At 33.0% G+C, this 13,562-nt stretch overlaps 2 protein-coding genes across 2 annotated transcripts in view; one reads left to right on the forward strand and one right to left on the reverse strand.

Moving 5' to 3' along the window:
- Positions 1–4,128, forward strand: part of LOC128988438 (uncharacterized) — a 50,959-nt gene extending 46,831 nt beyond the window's left edge. Inside the window, exons 16-17 of the mRNA XM_054409715.1 lie at positions 1,770–1,944; positions 3,305–4,128. Of these exons, the coding sequence (XP_054265690.1) occupies positions 1,770–1,944; positions 3,305–3,477 (348 nt within the window). The 3' untranslated portion in view covers positions 3,478–4,128. The remainder of the gene's footprint in view (positions 1–1,769; positions 1,945–3,304) is intronic.
- On the reverse strand, positions 4,075–11,768 carry LOC128988344 (uncharacterized). The gene is made up of 3 exons (XM_054409548.1): positions 11,613–11,768; positions 8,229–8,411; positions 4,075–6,493 (listed from the first exon to the last, which is right to left on the reverse strand). The coding sequence occupies exons 1-3, from the start codon at positions 11,677–11,679 to the stop codon at positions 6,270–6,272; spliced, it is 474 nt and encodes a 157-aa protein (XP_054265523.1). The 5' UTR covers positions 11,680–11,768; the 3' UTR covers positions 4,075–6,269.
- Positions 11,769–13,562: the final 1,794 nt, after the last annotated feature.

Below are 13,562 nucleotides of genomic sequence, written 5' to 3' on the forward strand. Positions count from 1 at the left end.
ATTCAATATATAACATATATAAAACATATATGTATCTGAATAGAGTCAAAATCTATATATAAATCATATACATTAAAACATAAATCTACGCAAATGTCCATTAAGAAAAGTAAATGGAAATTCAAATAAAATATTTTTTTTATCTACAAATTCTTGTAATGAATAAAAAGGATTTTTTATTAAAACATCTTTTTAAAGTTTTTTTGAATTTTTTGAAATTTCTCTCCTGCCGGATGCTTATTGGTAAATATTGTAACAATTTAAATCCTGCATAAGTGGTTTTCTTTGTATAATATTCTAATTTATGCTGAGACAATCTAATTTTTAACCTAGTATTGTAGTTATGCCTGGAATTGGAGGATGTTATTAGTTCCATTTGTTTCAAAAAGATGATGGTTTAAAGAATATATAAATTATACAAAGTTAAAATTTTCAATTTATGAAAAATATTCTTCACTGAGATGGTTTTCCATAATTTCATAACTGTGTGAATTGCTCTTTTTTGCTGTTTAAGTACTTTATCAAGATTTGTTTTTGTTGTTCCACCATAGACTGTGATTCAGTATGAAATGTGGGATTGAACTAATGAATAATAAATAATTTTTTAAGTTTCCAAATCACAGACTCTGGTTATCTATCTCAGAGCATAGATACCAGAAGATAATTTGTTTACAGGTTGTTGATGTGATCTTTCCTATCAGAGATTTTCATCAATGATTAAACCAAGAACTTTAGTTAGGCCCACTTGATCTATTCTATCTGATTTTAAGAAAATGTTTGGCTCAAATTTGACTTTTGATTGTTTGGTTGAAAATGGCATTAGGTTTGTTTTCTTTTTATTTACTAATAGATTTTTTTATTAAGTAATTTATAAGTTTATTCAGCCATTCTTAGTTCACTTCTTTTGATTTAACGTTATCCCTGGTTTTATATAGCATACAGATACAGTACATAGAATTGATTGGCAAATGAGTAATCCATATGTAATATTGCTTACTGGCTTAATGATAAATCACGATCAGCTGTATTGAAGTAAATAAAAATCAGCAGTGAATGGCTTCTAATGCTATTCTTATGGAGAACATTTTACGTTATATATAATTTTGTGTTAAAATGTTGGGAATTTCACTATTTTTCCTGCCATCTTTTCGCAAAAAATTGTCTTGCGTAATGAATACACAGATATACGTCCGTGAACGCGATAACTTGAGTAATTTTTGTCTGATTTTGATGAAATTAGGTTTAAAGGTGTAAGGCGGGATAAACTTGAATGGGTTTGCGAACGAGCATGATCGGACCATGGGAACAGGGTTTTATGGGGTAAAAAATGGCTTTTCTCATTTTTGACCTTCATAACACAAAATTTCCCAATTTCTCTCTAGTCCTTTTTAAAGAGCTTAAAAAAAAAAACAAATGATTTACTGTATCAAAGTATTTTTGTACGGTTATTGATAATGGAGAAAATTCAAAAAGAGTAAATTTAAAATTCCCAAGTTATTCTTAAGGAAAATATTGTAAAATTTTGAAGTTTGCATGTTTATTGATATATTTTGATCAAATTTTGCAAAATTTTTTTATTGTATACTAAGCTATTAATATTTTACAAAAAAACCCACATTAATAGTTTCCTTGTAGCAGCAAACTTAGGTACTCGTTAAATGTAATGTTAATATAAAGTTTACTCTTTCATAATCATCTATAATTAATATAGGACGTACAGCAATATATTTTGTTTAAGTTATTGAGCTTTTGGTATTTTATTTTCCCAGTTGGTCTACCGTAACAGCACAGTCAGTGAGCCCCAGCTGTTACCTATCAAGACCTGCAGCACTCTGTGTCCTCTAGACCAGTTTATCGGGCTGGTACACCCTCTGCTGCCTGACGACTGGGTTCAGGAGTGCCAACTGGTTGAGGAAATGACAGTAAATTATCTCTGGCTTTTTGGTGAGTAACACAAACACTCAAACAGTTACAATATTCTAACTTAACACTTTCAAGTGTGTGCTCTATGTTTATTTGGAAGTCGGAGCTAAATAGAGGAGTCCCAGCTTCACTAATAATTAGGTAATGCTGGCGTAAATAATTAGGTAAATACCCCCACTGTAGCAAACCTGCAGACCTTTTCATTTATCCAATTGGATTTTTACTAAAATAAAAATAGTTCCTTAAATATGCCAGATGAATTACCTATTTAAATAATTAGGTTCAAACAGTACAGTAGAACTGCTTTAATCCAAATCCCCGTAATCCAAACGCCTCATTGCTGTACTCTATACACAGTACAGTAGTTCTTTATTGTTTACTATACCTATTTATTCATATACGCACCGTAATTGTTTCTAATGTAATGTACAGTACTGTTTATTCACTATGTTTACTACTGAATTAAATAAAGACTGGACAGGGAAGAAAAAAAGTTTTCGTTTTTTTTGGATGGGGGAAATGTCAGTAGTAAAGTGTATAGTTAATAAATTTCATTTTTGTGTAGTCGCGAGTCACTTAGCATATAAATAATTTACCTTAATTACGTCCTGTTACTCATGTACCTCCTCTAGAGTGGATTTCTTCAGATCCTCGTCAAAAATATCAACTAATTATCACTCATATCGAGGTTGTCAAAATATTTATTACGAACAAAGACTGTTTAAATAGAACATAAAATTAAAAAATTTAACTACGACTGTGGCCTCAGATGTGCACTACATGATTGACACGTACGGACTGCCCTGTTCTGTTTAAACAATGTTCCTTTGTTTGTTCGTGATAAACGTTTTGACGACCTCAATATGAGTGATAATTACAGTAGTTAATATTCTTGAGAAGGGTCTGAAGAAGGCGACATTTTCGCCGTAAGGATTGTAATCCACCCTAGTGGAGGTAAAGGAGTCACAAGACGTAATAAAGGTGAATTAGCTTATTATTTAATAAATTTGCTGAATTTGATCGAAACAAGCTATATAAAAATAACATACAAGCAAACTTTTGTACAACAGTTTGGCTTCTCTCCATAACAATTGTATTAGAATTATAAATGTAGTTTTTTTATTTTTTTTTTTTTTTATTTTCTCAGTCACCCTTTATTGTACAACCCTTCTTTACAATACTTAATAATGAATAACACTTCTGAGTAAAAAACAAGCTACTATCAAAATGATTGATGATATTTACCATAAATCTTTACAAATTCTTACACTAACTGTAATGCTATAATTTCATAAACTTATGAGTATTAGTAAAATTTATTGATACAACAAAAATAATAATAACACACACCATACCACATAATTGTAAATGTTTGTTACAGCAATTGCAGCTGCAATTGTCTTTCTGATCTTGGTTACAACTCTTCTGATTGTTTACTGCAAAAAGCGGAAATGCTCCAGAACCTATCTGACAATGCCCTACCCTTACCAAGGCGGAGGTGTCAAAAACAACCCTTATCTTCATCAGGCTTTTACTTATAATTTGCCTAAGTAAAATCACACAGTCACAATATAATGTATTGTACGGATATGAATTAAGTTAAAATCCACTTCAAATCAATTTTTTTCTGATATCGACAATTTTGTTGTAAAAATCAAAATATCTTAACTTGACGAGTTAACTGTGATAAATTTGTTTACTTTTGAGGCCTGATCAAAAAGGCCTCTCTTTTCTAAAACTAAAATAATAACATAGGAAACTCCCTCTCATTTAGATGCATTTTTGTCTTTAAATGGTTCGGATGGCTGCATTTGACATTGATTGGCATTTGACTTGAGGACTTGCATGTACACACATTGCTTTTGTCATTAACCACAGAAACAAAGAATCCAAACCCTGTTATCTGAATAAATCTGAAGTAACTAGTTGGGTACCTATTGTATATTTGATTTGATAAAATCAGTTTATTTACTTTTCACACATTATGAGTGGTCTTGAAATTAAATGTATCTACATCCATTTTGGTTTAGGCTTTTGATGGTTTCAGATTTGTTTTCCTAAGGTGTCAAAGTGAGAGTGAGTTTTCTTGTTTTTAGTCATAGGTTACAGGGTCTAATTTAGTCTTAAGGAAAATACATTTTCACTCTGTTGTTAGTCATATTTTATTTATTTAACAATTCTTTTATAATAAAATGTCAAAAGTTATTTTCTTTATTGTTTCGAACCACAAAACCCAGTTAACAAGTTGACTCTGGCTATTTTAATACCAGTATTATGGTATTATAATGATTAAGTAAGTATTAGTTTAATATCTCAGAGACCATTTGGAAAAAGAACAACACTATTTTGTAAAATAATTTAAACATTTAATTAATATAAATATACAAAATACAATTTAATTTACATGAATGGACGGACACTTAAATTTTAGTACACTTGTTGTAATATAGGTAAGTGCACTTGGTTTAAAAAATAATCAAAGACAAAACATATTGATTAAAAATACATTTATCAAAATTTCAATTGTGGAATAATGAAAATATTTTGAGAAAACAATTTAATATAACTTACAAAACACTGTTTTATTCACAAGAATGGACGGAATACTTAAATTTAAGACACATCTTCTTAACAAGGAAAAAAGCTAAATATTTAATTTATATGTTAGAACCATATACACAACCAAGGAAAACCATTTAAAAAAAATCTAATTCGGAGGTAAAAAGTCTGCCTGTTTCTTTGTTTGTAAAAGAAAGACAGGAAAACAACATTTAATAGAAAAAAATACCAGCAATACTGTTTAGTAAAAAAATACATAAAATATTATTAATAAAAACTTAAGAAAATATATAAAGAAAGCAAATATAAAAAAATACAAATTATTTCAGGAGCAATACTATTATACTATGCATTTTCTTTTCCAATGTATATACATTTCCATATGTAGGTCTGTGCATGTAACAAATATAACAAAACACTAATTTACAAAAATAAGATGTATTCACTAATTGGTACACAAAGGAACACTTACACATTTAAAATTATGTGTATTTGTTTAATAATACTAATTTGAACCTACAGCAAATTAAATAATTAATGTGCGACTTGATGATAAATAATAGCATGTTATAATAGTTAACAACAATATTTCAATGGTTTGGGAATTCTGATGAACATAAATCAGAATTTGCTATTTAATACATAAATTGATACGTGGCACATATTATGCATTAGAAAATATGAGGATGAAAATACAAAACAGCTTAATTTACTTGCTCATTCAAATTGTACCAATCAACTTGAATTAAGACGAGTTAAGGTTATTCACAACTAGCCCGTTAATTTTATAATTTTTTTCTTTCTCAACCGGAGTTGATCTTCATATAAAATCTTAGACAATTATTAAATTATACTGTCTTATAAGTCCAACTTATCAGCTAATCATAAACACTTAATAAAACACTGTATTTTTGAAATATATTACCATTTTAAAACACTATAAAAATATAACTTATTAGGGCCTATTGTTCTAAATATAAGATTTAAAGATAATATTTCTGTTTGAATTAAAAACAAATTGTACTCAGTTTGTACTACTATACAAAAATTATAACAAATTCACAATTTTTTTACACCAGTGGTATTTACAAGAGGTCATGAGAGAATAAATGTTTACAAAAGGGATTCACAAAAATAACAAAACAATACAATATTTAGATAAACACTGCTAAAATGTGAGTCAATTAAAACATAATGTAAACCAATACATTGTGAGGTTAAATAGAACTAATGATTAAATTTAACATGCCCATAATGCAGTTTAATGATAGTGTAAGAGCATAACCCATAATACTCTATGGAAACATAATTACATAAATACAAGTTTTACAAATCACACATTTGACATTTAGAGCCCTAGGAGCTTGCTTGTGAATATGTAACAGACTGCAGCAGTACTGCAATATCTGCTTGATTCAGATATTATCTAGAATATTTTGAGTGGTAACAGATCACTAACCGTTTCAGATCTAAATCCAAATTCTCAGAAGTGTAAACAAGAAATGAAATGCATTGTGTAAAATTATAAATACATTAGTTTCTCTTAGAGTTTCAATCATTCACTTTGCCTATGCCTATTTATAAGCAAATAAATCAAGAAGGCACATACTAATAAAACAGAATTACTTTTGTAAATAATATACACACAATAAAACTAATGATCCTATTTTATTTTTGGGTAGCAGATACATTTGGCAAAAGTTAATCCGACTAATTAACATGTTTGACTCAAATATAGCCTACCTATTCAAAAAATTAAGACTTGCCTTAAAAGGTACGATGTTGAACTATATAAAAAACCTACAGTACATGAAGGCACTGAGTGCTGTCAGAGTGGCGATACTGGCTATGTTGCCAGAAACTGTGGTTGACCCGTTACAACCATCCTCCGCACAGTAACATTCTTCCCAATAGATTCCGTTTTCATAAACACCCCAGTTGCAGACACCTGTAACTCCAGTGTCAGCCACTGAAGCGCATCGTCGGATCACCTGTCTCCACCGACCATCCCCTGGAAAGAAACATTTAAGAATGATCATTCAAAACCGCCTCAATTTCATTTTCAATCCAGTACAGAACAATATTATGAATTATAGTTCACTTTCAGCCATTGTCATGAATGATGAACATTTTTAGCAAACCAGAAACCTCAGAATTTCGTTGACTAGGGTCCACCTTCAGTCACCATTGCTGGTTCAATCTTCCAGAAGTTTTTGTCAAAAGCTCTTTCCATTATGTTTTTTATACATTCTTAGGACAAACATGCATGAAGAAACCTAAGAACGGCCCTCAAGACTTGTACTTTAGGCAGATGTGGAAACGGTAGAGGTAGTCAGTAGGGCCTACAATAGTAGTATAGTTATAAGTCAAGAGCACAAAAAACTAGCTGCTACATAGCACAAATTTTGGTCGCTAATAAAATTAAAATAATAATTGTAATGAATACATAATAAAAAGTGACCATCGTTATGAATAAGAATTTGAAAGTTGTCCATGTGATGATACAAAAACACAGAATAGCCATTACAGTATAAGTAGTGTGGTACGTGGACAAGCCAAGAGTGACTGTAGTGATAGAATGTGTTTGGTGTTGAACCAGTAATGTTGACTTATTAGCCACAGACGGTAACACTAAGCTACTGTGTTCAGTAACTAGGTTCTTCTCTGGAGCAAAATTAAATTAGAACATCAAACTATCATGGTGAAATTTAGCACAAAATTTTATACTACATTATTAATGTTTCGATATCTAACTTAGGCCTAGCCTACTTTTGAAAAGTGACACTGATAAAACACTATAAATAATTACTCAACTCCCTTTCTAATTATGAAATCTCAATGAGGTGCATCTCATCCCATAGTTAGCAAATTTTGTTATATAGAGAAGGAACAATAGACTCACGATTGTTCAAAAGTGGATTAACCACACTGCATATGAGACGGGCCCAAAAAAATCTAAATGAAAAAATAAACAAGCAACAGCCAAGTTATTCAACATGACAGGATGCCCATCATGCAGGCAGACTATAGAGTTACGGTTGTTTACTTCACGAGTCACCAATTACCACCAATGAGTTCATTCAATTACTTTCCGTGGGTTTTAATTTTTGCCAAGCCTATCTATACATAGTCTCTCTAATATTTTTTTTTTTAAATAGGTGTGAATATGTGTGAAACAAAGGTAAAACCATATGTACACTGCATTTAAAATATTTTATTATTACCTAAACCTGTACTAAAGCATGTCAATGTTAGTTATTTCATGGGCATTTTAGGTTAGGTTTCCATTATCCACCATCACTTTACCATCATCCATTTATCATCATGGATGAACTGTTGATTCTATAACAAGCACAGAAACCGAGATTAAATTCCATTCATACAATTCGACGTTCCTGAGGGGAAACAATCAGGGAAAAAGTTTTAAAAACTAAAGTCAACAAAGAGTGGGAAGGGAGTGAATGTGCCTAACTTAGAAGACAAAAGAAAAATAATACCTACTTATAAAAAAGTTGAGCTGTGAAAATATGCATGAACACCAGAAGAAACGGACTAATATGCTCAATAAAGGCCATAACAAATAACTTATATTTTAAATTGTTGGGAAATCTAGTAGTAGTATCCATGCATTTTTTGAGTTTGAACAAGGCTAAGAGTTTTAACAAATTTGATAGAGACAGTGTCTTATAGGCCTAGTTTAGGGGCTACTTGATAAAATCGCATTGGTTAAGCATCAGTATACTTACAAATAAATCCTCGGGGGCCTTGTTGCGTTATCTTCATGCAAAAGGACCCTGGAGCAACAGTTTCGTCACTATTACAATCCACAGCTATGTGCCGGTCCTTCTGAAACTTCTCGTATGCGCCGCAGTTGTCCTCTCCCTTGGGATCTTGATGAGAAGAACACTGATAACAACGAACTGCATCGCCTGCAAAGAAATCACAACATGAGATTTGAGCCTGTCTGGAATCAATTAATTGGCAAGTTTACAAAATTACAACCTACAGTAGTATAAAATTCAACAAAATATTTCTACACTAAGGCCTATATTAAAATTATGCAATGGGTGAGCTAAGGGCTGGCTGGGCAATGCTAAGTAAAGAGTAAGTTACAGTAGGTAGGCCTTTGTATTGAGATACATAATTAGAAAGGGGGTTGAGTAGCCTACTGAGTAACTGTAATGTGTTTTTTCGGTATCACTACTTCAAAAGGCAAGCATTTATTAAATAGTATTTTGCAGTGTCTTACCCAGGGTTTTAATTAGACAAAAAAGTCTGGAGATAACATAAACTAACAACTCGGTTCATTATGACCTCCCATCCTAACATGAAATAAGGACTAGGTGCAAGTGGGCATGAAGCCCATATATATCCCCGTAGTGAGACGACATTCTCTTTAAAGAAAATATTATTGACTAATTATTCACTTAAGAAGTGTTTCTTTAGTCAATGATTTTAATCCACAATAGGCTATTGTTAAATCTTTCCCTCATTCACAAGTTTGCGAATTCAGAAAATTCCCCTCGATTCTGAACTATCCATTCATAAATGTACCGCTTTAGATTGTTCTAAGCTTAAAACGGAAGAACAAATATTCAGAACTATTCGAGGAAAAGATTGGTGAGGCTCCATATGTCTGCAATTTAACTCCTAAAGATAATGCTTGTCCAGTATTTTTAAAGCCAAGGATAGTTCCTTGCACTTCTAGATGAGGTTGAAGCTGAATTAGATCGGTTGGAAAATCTAAAAATTATTGAAAAAATGGACAACACACAATGGGAAGTCCTCTAGTCGTCGTTCCAAAGCCAGACGGGAAAGTGAGGCTATGCTTTGAATATAAGAGTACTATTAATTCACAGCTTGAAGAGACAAGATATAGCCTAGCTACTATAGCCTACCAGTCATAGATGAAATCTATATATATAAAATCCAATGTATGTTTGTTTGTTTGTTTGTCCTTTATGGACTCCGAAACTGCTCGACAGATTGTAATGAAACTTTCAGACATTATCTACTCTCGAGGAACCTATCTAATGAAAATGTTATCTTTTGGCATTAAAACGGCCCCAAGCGAATTTGCCAAGTTCATTGACACAGTGCTACAAGGACTTGAATACACCCTTGCTTATTTCAATGACATTATAATTTGGGGTTCCAAAAGGTTGCTTACTTGTTTGTCTCGTCTAGAAAAAGTTCAGTTTGCATGCCAACAAAGACAAAAGTAGATATTTTAAAGAGGAAATAACATATCTTGGTCACAAAATCAGCAAGCAAGGAATTCAAAAGAGCCTGAAGAGAGCGAAAGCTATTTTTAATACCCCTAGTCCTACCAATTTAGATAAGGTCATAACATTCATTGGCTATGTTCCATATTAGGCCTATTCAAAGTTTATTCCTAATGTATCAACCACTATGTATCCAATTTACCAACGCCTTAAAAGGAAAAAAAGGACGTTCCCAGTGGACAGAAGATTGTGAGAGAGCTGCTAATTAAAATCAAGGCAGCGATTGCTAGTTTCTAGTGATATATAAATCTATATAGGTTCCCATGGTCACATTCGTCGCAATAAATACCATTTGTTTTTTTAAGCTCTTTAAAAAGGTGTGAAAAGAAAAATTGATAAATTTTGTGTTTTAACCCTCCGAGTGTCATGCGTCGCTGCAGCGACGCGTAACGCACTTTGTATAGTGTCGTGCGTCGCTGCAGCGACTCGCGAACACTGTTTACGGCAAAGGCTCTATGACTAACTGAATCGGACTGTACTGGATTGAGTTAGGTATCGTTCTGTCCGTAATATTCTAAGCTTTCTGCAGAGGTCTGTCTCTAAGCACTATTCATTTTAGTTCCGAAAATATTGTAACAGACAGCTGACTGAGCTGACGTGCGTGTATTTGTAAACAGCTAGGTTACCCTCGGACCGATGACTGATGTGTTTTATTACGTTTATCATTGTTTTAGTGTTAAAAATCAAAAGTAGTGATATACGTGGTGCATTATAAGAAGATTTAAGTGGTTTTGAAGTGCTGGTTGATGATCCTGAAGAAGTAGGTAGTAATATTGATGTAAATTATCAGCCAGATTCCTAGCTATGGTTGGGCTATGCATTCTTAGCTAAACGCTATGTACTGAAATCTGTTTTTTGCCCATAACTTTTTTATTTGCAAATCTACTTCCTTATATTATTATAGATTTGTAATCCTCATAAAATTTAGAACAAAGTGGCTATTTTCAAATATTTATAGGCCTATAATTTATACAATTTCATTGAGCGCAAACTTATTTTTTTTGAAAATTTTCGAAATTATACATTTTTTTACCTAAAAAAATTTTTTTTTTTTAAATCTTCCTTATGTTTTATATATAATATTGAAGCCCAAGATTTTCCAAACAAAATGGTATATAGAACAGTATAATTAACATTGTTTTTAAGCTTCTCAGATCAGTTTTAATAAAACCTTGCAAATGAGCAAAAAATAGGCTGACATTAAGGCCAAAACACGTGACACTCGGAGGGTTAAGGGTTAAAAATGAGAAAACCCAATTTTCACCCCATAAAAGCCCCCTTTGAACCCCGTTCCCATAGTCCGATCATGCTGCTTCGCGATCTCATTCAAGTTTATCCCGCCTTACACCTTCAAACCATTTTGTCAAAATCTGACAAAAATTACTCAAGTTATCGTCTGGATGGACACACACACATATATATCTATACTTACCACTTACCATCTTTTTTGTACATTTACCGTCTTGTGAGTAACAGTATAAGCATAAATATATGTTTTAAGTGTTAAGAAGACCTTTCTTTTATTTACTTTCCATAAATATATAACTTATATATATATATATAAAGTTGAACAATGGTGTTTTTGGCCTGTGGGGACATAAAAATGGAAAATTAAATCGGTCCCCGGGCCTATGTAAGTCTTACCATGAGACCTACGGCAACAGCTACTTCCCTATAGGGAAATTCGCTAAAACCCCAGAAAATTGGACAAAACTTGTAATGCAAGGTAATCTTGCATAAAAACACCTAGGCCTATATTATCCTTGAAGAATTCAGCCATAAAAATCGACATAACATAGGCCTAACAGTAATTGAAATTGTTCATAATAACGATTTCATACTTACTAGTCGATATTAAAATGCATGATACCAGGCATACAGTGAACGCAGTATATCTTAAATTGTGTTTCATTTTTGTAGAGAAACAAAATAATATGTGTTTAATAATATAACAAAACGTAAGTAACTGACACTACTATTGAAAGTAAACAGAAACACCAAACAGTCCAACAGCCCAACCCACTTTTACAAGGCAGACAACATCACGGGAATTAATCGAATCGTGTTTCAGGATCAGGATACTGTATAATATACATAAAAATACACGGCTAAGCTGAGAGAAAAATCTAATTTTATAACAACATTATATAGAGATATGCCGTATCTTATAAACATGTCATATAAGTGTGTTAAATATAAAGGTTCTATAAGCTTGTGCACGGCCACAATTGCTGATTGTATATGTTACACTCAATCTCCGAATTCGGACAATGTCCGAAATTTCTACCCACTCCGCGATGTGGATAGTGTGAATTACCCACGTCGCGGAGTGAGCATTTTATTTCGGACATTGGCCGAAACGAAATGCCCAGACCGCGTTGTGGGTAAACTGATTTACACAAACGCCGAAGTCAAAACCTTCTTCGGCGATTGAGCAAATTCAAAATACCCACAACGCGATGTGAGCAAGAGGGATTGCCCACGTCGGGTTGTGGGTATTTCTAGTTTGCGCAAACACCGACTGGTAGTTTATAAACTACCGTATACCCATAACTCTACATAAAATCCACAATCACTAGGTAAAATAAATAAAATTTATGTTTGTGATTATAATTATGTATAAATAGCATTTTAGAAAATACAAGAAAACAGCAAATTACCGAATGGGAACAAATACAAAAAGGTCCATTACACATACATTGAAATTATGTTTTTCCGTTTTACAAAAATAGGAGTAGCCCTCAAACGCCGATTATCACACAGTTCTAGTTACATCTTTCTTTTACTTATTGGCACAAGAGGTGCTGCCATGACATTTAGAATTGCATTTTACGTTTGACTTAATACATTTAAATGATTAACTCAAACAGTTCTTCTTGCAACCACATCTTATAAAACCTTGTTTTTTTTTTAAGAGGTGGTCGCCAATCTTTTAACCTCTGATTTGCCCGTCCACATTGGCCTCTGACGTCTTGATTGGCTCGTTCGACAGACCAAAACAATATCTCACAAGAGGTAATCACTGAACATATATTAACTTGATCACGTGCGTATCACTACAGGACAGCGACAGTAAAGAAAACACAATGCAGGTGCAGGTCTGTCCATCCTAATCGTAGATAGTGCAAATGGTGGGGATGACATGCCTAAACGTAAATTCGGCGTTTGCACAAACTAGAAATACCCACAACCCGACGTGGGCAATCCCTCTTGCTCACATCGCGTTGTGGGTATTTTAGATTTGCTCAATCGCCGAAGAACGTTATGACTTCGGCATTTGAGTAAATCAATTTACCCACAACGCGGTCTGGGCATTTCACTTTGGCCAATGTCCGAATAAAATGCTCACTCCGCGACGTGGGTATTTCACACTATCCACATCGCGGAGTGGGTACAAATTTCGGACATTGTCCGAATTCGGAGATTGAGTGTAACATATACATAATTGCTAGCAGCTATATCCGTGCCTTGCATCGGAGCGGGGTGCGGGGTCAGTATGCAAAAGAAACAATGTTGGGTCTTTGAAAATGTCTTAAAAATGGTTTCACTCCTACCATTTAATTATAAGTAACGAAATTGGACTGAATTAATTAACTTGATAATAGTACGTTTGTGTTTACTCGATTGTGAACACTTATTTAATTAGGCTACCTAGGCACTGAGCTATAATTCTAACTGGAGGTAGCCATGAATGTCAAAGATGCGTGTCCCCAGCGGCGGGCGTCGTGTTTGCGTGAGGCGGGTGTCATAAGAAGCCATGTTATTGCTATGACAAGAAAACTCACTGCTATACCA

Source organism: Macrosteles quadrilineatus, unplaced genomic scaffold (genome assembly GCF_028750875.1).
Source record: "Macrosteles quadrilineatus isolate MER2022 unplaced genomic scaffold, UCM_ALF_1.0 Scaffold_3__2_contigs__length_128488019, whole genome shotgun sequence".
Lineage (NCBI taxonomy): Eukaryota > Metazoa > Arthropoda > Insecta > Hemiptera > Cicadellidae > Macrosteles > Macrosteles quadrilineatus.